The following is a 6875-nucleotide window of genomic DNA, read 5'->3' as shown; positions in this document are numbered from 1 at the left end:
ACACTGGCTCTGGTTGCTGTTTTGTATGTTGTAACTGAAGAATACAAAAGCTCTGTTCAAAGCCTAAATCCTATAATCAATAAATAACGTTGGTGATATACTTCATGAAATTTTATATAAAAAGACATTTACTTCTATTAAGATTAAACCCTACCATCATATCTGTAAGGGGAGATATTAAGAAGGGATTTTTGAGAGCAAAACTCTTTGCTACCCTGATTCTGAAGTGCAGTAGGTGCTCTTTAACTGTAGTACGTAGCAAAGCATGAGTGCTGTTTTCAGACTTTCTGATGCATGTAGAACTATGTGAGCTTGTCTTTCAGTCACAGCGTGCTAGACTAGCATTTGTCTCCTCGAAGAATTATCATATGGATGAAGGGTAAAAGAAACAAGCTGCAACATGAAAAATTAGATATTAGGAAGAAAAATTCTCACAGTGAGGGTGGTCAAATACTGACACAGGGCCCAGAGGGGTTACAAGCTCCTCATCCCTGGAGATGCTCAAAATCCAACCGTGTGAGGCCCCAAGCATCCTGCTCTGCCAGCAACGCTGGCCCTTCTTCCAGCACCAGGCTGGACCAGGTGACTGCCAGTGGTCACTTCTAGCTTAGTTTTTTTCTGTGAATCTGTGGAATATTTGTGTCATTTCTAACATTAATAGTCTGGTATTGCCAGAGGAGTGTAAAAAGTACTGAACAACTAAGTTACTTCAGCTGCAGTGTTTTAACATTCAGCGAAGTTATAAGATGAAAGTGTTCAGAAAACTGAAGAGTTAAGAATAACCACTTTCTATTTGGGAATGCCACATATAGTCATGGGATTACTATGAGTGTGTGATTAAGGTAACCTGTAACTTTTGCTATCAAGACTTTAATAAGCATTAGGACTGTTCTGCCTTCTTGGTCTCTTCTCAAGGTTAAAAGTACTTTGGTTGAATGCTTTTTGAGGTAAGCATTAAGAATCTCTGCTCCACAGATGATGACGTTAAAAGCAGTCAGCATTGGCCTAGTCTTATTCCTTGGTTTAATCCCTGGTAGTTCTCTTCAGAAATTAAGACCTGAACATTATTTTTCTGAAGCACTGCCTGCATGTGCGAGGTGGTTTTAATATGTGTCCCACTGAAAGTCCCAGCAGGGTCTTTGTGCAGCTAGTGCAGCACTAGGTGCCCAGGGCAGGGGCTCCAGGATCTCCCCTAGGACCGTCCCAAGCCAAAAGCAGTCTAGAGATGCTAATAAGTGGATGAGGAGAGAGGTCTCTGTCTCCCTTATCTTGTCAAAAAACATCAGGTGAACTGACTTTTAAAAGTGCTAAAAATCTCCGTAAAAATTGTGTAAAAACTGTAAAAGTTGACATAGGAAACTGTACGTTTCAGGTGTTACCTCTGTTTGATTATTAAGTTGGAGTGATTGCCTTGCTAAACTGGCTAAAAGCCACATTTCTAAAATCTTTGAGGGTTTGATATCTAGTCTCGCATGATTCACCTGTAAGATTCTGCCAGTAAATCAGAACTGATTCTTGTGACTGACAGGCATCAGAAATGGGAGGCTATGGTCTTTGAAGGAACCATATCTCATTGTGTCGATTGGCAGCAGCTGGGTTTGTATATCCTGCAATGATGAATGTATCCTGCAAACACAACTCGGGACTCTCCAGAATATCCGCCAACAGGTTTATTTCTCTCATTATAGAGTCTTCATTGGTGATTCCTCTGAAGCTCCTGTAAGAATCAACTTCATATTAAGTTCTTTTTAAAATCCACAGTTTTTCCAGAGCCTAGAAATGCCTCCTTCTAAATTATTTAGTCATGATTCGCAAATAATATTACCTGACTGTGATTGATCTCAAACACATAAGTTCTTTCTTAACGTTTTCAGTGATATGTCAGACACTTTGCTCCCAGCTACACAGAATAGTCTGTGTTTTGAGATGCTATTGTATCTCGCATTTACAGATGCATCATTTTCTCAAGCAAGTTGGTAACCATTATTTCCTGAATATCCCAGTCTCTTAAAGCAGGCAGCTTTTAACAATTACTAAAAATCAAGTTTTACTGTTTGTTAGCTTTTAGAACTTGATTTAAAAGATGTAACGTGCCCAAATGGAAAACTGCATCTTTTTACTAGAACAAAATTAAAATGTTTCTTACCTACTATAAACAATAGTAGAAGGCCATTCTTCAATGATTATGTCAGAGTCAAAAGGATGAGGTGGCTCGTCCTGCAGCACTTCAGGCAGGTAGTATGCTACTGTCACTGACTGTGTCATCTCCGATTGAGATTCATTTGTATGGACTATGGTCACAATGGGTATTGTTATCCCCAAGTACAGTCCTGAGGAGACAATACATGACTTTTTAGAAAGCACAAAAGAAGGTCTACATACTGTGCTTGAGTTCTGAACTCATACTTAGTAATAAAAAGTGAGTATCACAGAGCAGAGTTCCATTACTAAAAGGAATTCAGTAGGATGTTCGGAAAATGGGGTTGTGTATTCCAAGTTGGAAGTAGCGTTTTATTATGCCTTGTGTGTGCGTGCGTGTGTGTATATATCTCTCTCTCTAAAACCTACATGTGCAAATATGTGTGCCTGTGTGTCAGAAATGTAGTATTTGGTGAGCTCTCCTGTTTTCATGTAGGGCAAGGAGTTTGACTTAACTTCTTTCCCCCTCTTAAGAGGGTTGTGTTTATCTTGTAAACTGACCTTGTGTCATATTTTAAATATTTGGGAGCAAAGAATGTAGGCAAGATAAGGGGGCTGCATTGTGAATTCATTTAGGATTTGCTGTTATCAAAAATGTTGCTGTATTTTTGCAATGCTACTGGAAAAGGTTGACTGTTTTGACTGTGCAGGTAGCAGTGATGACTAGGAGTGGGAACTTTGCTTCTGTACACAGTTTGAAAACAAAACTGCACTGTTCTGGAGCCAAAATTACTTTCAAACCATGTCAAAGTGTTAAAAGGATGGGGAGAGTGGGGGAAATACCTGATTAAGGAAAAGCTTTCGTGATCAATGTTTTTAGTTTCTTGGAAAGAAAATTAAGGGTTGACTTGCCAACCACATGCACTATTACAGAACAAAACATTGGGCATTGCAAAACTTTTTAATCAACTGGAGAATGAAAAAAATGAGAACTGATGGCTGGAAGTTGAAACCAGATTAAATTGGATTGGAAACTAGGTGCACATTTTTCATGCAGGCACAAGCTATCATGGACATGGTGGACTTGCCATTATTTTAAAGTACTTGAGTTAAAACTGGATTATCTTTCTGGAAAATATGCTTCAACCACACAAATTTTTGGTGTCCATTCAGATATGCGCAATTTAAGTACCATAAACTAAAACGAAGGAGGCAAAACATTATGGTCTCTTTTGGCATTACACTCTGAATAGGTTCTTAGAATAGGCGATTTCAGTACTGCTGTGAAAATGAAACCCCTAAAATTCTGTAGCAAAAGCCTAATTTGTAGCTGCCAGCCTACAAAAATAGCCAGTGTCAATTCCCAGGCAGTTGTAATGGTCACAGTGCCCCTGGAGACAGTGATGGCTTCCTGCAGATGTTCTCTGCTAGCACGTATGCAGGGGGAGCAGCACTTTGATTTAGACTCTGCTGGAAAGGCTGTATTACAGGAGAATGTCCCTAAAGACAGGTTGGTGTATTTGGAAAAAGCTAATTAAAGTATCTCCCCACTTAGGAGGAGCTAGTGCATAAATACAATGTTTTAACGTTAATGTAGAATTGTGGTACCAATTACCTGAGGAATTCTGCTCACAAATGTACCTCATAAGCTTCATGAATCCAAGACAGATGCTCTGTTCATACTGTTTTTCTTTCATTTTTATACAAGCCCATTTGGCTTTTCCATACTGACGTTTTTCATAAAGCAGATCTCCAAGCTGCAAACACAGTAAGATAATAATTTTGTATTTTAAGTTAATCATCTAAAAAACGCGTGTAAACAAATAGAAGTAAGTGTTTCAGTGCTTTACTTCTAGCATCAGGAAATTAACTTCTCCAGGTGTATGACCAGGAGAACGGCAAGCATGAGGAATGATTTTAAGTCTCAGTGCCAGCTATACCTTAAGCGCATTCTGTTTAATACTTAGTTCACATGTGCTTTATTTCAAGATCCAAGCTGGTATATAATAAGTAGATATCCAAAACCAATGCAGTGTATGCATCTTACTTGAGTACAATTGCATCTTTTTTCAGCTGTCAGTGAAATGATCTTGAAAGGAACATGTGAATTTCAGTCCTTCCTCATATAAATCAAGAAAGGATATGCTGCTGATCTTGGACCAAAGTTTATTTCAGCAGAGTTCTAGGTAGTTCCCTTTTAAAATAAGGAACTGTCATCTTTTGGACTTGCAGTTTTAAACGTTTAGTTGTAATTAACACTGAATAACCTTATTTTTTATCTGCTGTTATTACAGTAGTACTGAGAAATTGCTTTCAAGCATTTAATTACAACATAAATAGTCAGGAGTCCCAAACTGTTTAGATGAAATACACTTAATCAAATTGTGACATTTATAAATTTGAATTATATAGATCTATTTAAAAGAAATGTGACAAGAATTCTTCATACTTGGTTAGTAAAGATTTTCTTGATTTGTCATGTATTTAACGTTAGACGCTTGTTTGCACATTTCGTGAGCTGTAAACAATTTGCTGGACATCAATTTCAATTTTTCATTAGAGGATAAGATGGTTTTGATAAGATGGATTTGCAAATTGCTGCTTTGTTTGATAATGACCCATGATATAAAAGTACCTGTTTGGTTTTAAATTCAGATATTAATCTCTTTCAAGTATTCTCTGCTAAGATTTTATTAACATGATTGTGTAAAGAAGCAAATGCATTGATTTAAATGAAGAAAATAGACATTTTTATTTCAAATGTCAAAATATGAGGGGTTTTTGTTAAATTAATTATCAAATGTCACAAAAACTGTAATTCCTGGCCATCTTCTGACATTTCTGCTAGTTTCTACCTTACAAAAAAGAAAAATTCACACATGTAAAAGTGGTGAGATGTTAAAAATGAAATATAGTTATCCAGTTATAATGCTTTGCACTTACGATATTAAAAATCCTAAATGGCTAAAATAATTTTATAAAGAAACATATTTTTGGAAGCTAGGTATGAATACTGAAAACACTGTTAAAACCTCAACTGGGAAGGGAAACGGTACCTTTTCTTTGCGCTGGATCAGGGTAAATGGGATGGTCTGTCTCCCCTGGGGATTGTTATTTCTAGTCAGCTGCTGAATTGGCTCTGCCATGTCTGCAACAAAAGAACACATTTCCAATTTTAGACCCGAAGCTGTAGAAATAAGTCTGGGGACCTTGTTTTTGCAACAAGTTTAGTTTGCTCTTCAATATTAATGGGAAATGTTAACTGACTTCTGTCTCTGTACTGTTAGGAACAGATTTCACTCTCCCACTCCTCATATATTGCAATTATACAAGCATCTATGGAAGGCTTTTGGCGGTGCCCAGTTTTCTAGCTCTGTGCAGATGTTGCCAATTCTAGCAACTCTTTCGGTGTTGGATTAATGTGCATCCACATGAAGAAGTAAATTGAGTCGGCTGTTCTTGTTCACAGGTTCAAGGACATACTACTGCGGAAACTGTCATTTCCGAAAGATGTTTTATGTCTCATATTTTACTTTAGCGTTTGATATTACGCACATTTCAGCGCTGCTCATTAGTCAGGACAAGTATTGGGTGTGAGGGCCGTGTTGTCACTCAGAACCACAGTCCCCGGGCGGCTGGTGCAGCGCAGGCAGGCTGGGATATGTTAGCTGGGTGTCCTGGCTACCCGGCAGTTACTGCTGCCCAGCTACCACACTGCTTTTCTCCATGGTTCGCTGCTAGGTGCAGGCTCTGGGAGTGTTATAACCGAAACTGATGGAGAGCGTTCCGGCTGTGATGCTGTGGTGATTCAGCTTCTGTATACCTAAAGTGGAGTTCTGGGTCTTAAGTGAATTGCTTTTTTTTTTTTTTTTTTTAATGTAAACCCGTCTAGTAAGACCTCACAGGAGCAGAGAATTTTAAAATAAAAGGCAAACAAATGTTTTCATTAAGAAGTAGAAAAGAACATGAACATTTGTTTGTAGCTTCAGGAGACTTCACAGAACAGGACACACGCTGGGCTGTATCAGCAAGACTGCAGCCAGCCGGTCAAGGGAGGCGACTGTTCTGTTTGGTGCTCGTGAAGCTGCATTTCACGTGCTGTCCATGGTTTGGGGCTTCATGGTACAGCAATGGCATTGATGAACTCCAGATACTTCGGTGGAGGGCCACCCGGCTGGTCAGGGCAGGGTGAAGCGCAGAAGGGGCTGTGAGAACCCGATGTGCTCAGGCTGGAGGGAGAAAGTGAAGGTGGGGTGTGGAGGTGGGATCAAAGTGCAGTCCCCACTACTTAGTGGAAGGATGTGGAGAAGACCGAGACTCTTAGAGGTACACAGTGATAGGGTGAGAGGCAGCAGACATAAGTTGCCACATAGAAAATTCTGATTAGGTATTAAAAAAAAAAAAAAAAAAAAAAATCAGTGTGAGTGATCAACCACTGGGACAGGGGCCCAGAGATATTATGGAGCCTCTGTGCTTGGAAAAATGTCAGCTGGATGAGGCCCTGAGCAACCTGGAACCTGAAAGTTAGCAACCTAACTTTAAAACTAGCCCTGCTTTTAACAAGGGGTTAGATTACAGCTCTCCAGGGGCTCCTTACACCCTAAATTATTACATAGTTGTGTATTAGTTAATTCTATTTAGTGTATCTATTTAGTGTAAATAGGTGTTTATACTTTCTTTAAAAGGAAAGTGCTGAAACTATAGATGAGGGAGGAGAAAAGTTAAAGAAATATAAA

General features: G+C 38.9%; 1 protein-coding gene across 1 annotated transcript; it reads right to left on the bottom strand.

Annotated features, from left to right (window-relative positions):
• Positions 1-1545: 1545 nt before the first annotated feature.
• On the bottom strand, positions 1546-5306 carry LOC104069901 (heme-binding protein 2-like). Its single transcript, XM_009581898.1, has 4 exons — positions 5196-5306; positions 3755-3896; positions 2147-2330; positions 1546-1717 (listed from the first exon to the last, which is right to left on the bottom strand). Exons 1-4 carry the CDS (start codon positions 5304-5306, stop codon positions 1546-1548), a joined length of 609 nt encoding a protein of 202 aa, XP_009580193.1.
• Between the last annotated feature and the right edge of the window lie 1569 nt (positions 5307-6875).

This window comes from Fulmarus glacialis, unplaced genomic scaffold (assembly GCF_000690835.1).
Source record: "Fulmarus glacialis isolate BGI_N327 unplaced genomic scaffold, ASM69083v1 scaffold7797, whole genome shotgun sequence".
Lineage (NCBI taxonomy): Eukaryota > Metazoa > Chordata > Aves > Procellariiformes > Procellariidae > Fulmarus > Fulmarus glacialis.
This window is presented reverse-complemented; position numbering and strand designations above follow the sequence as displayed.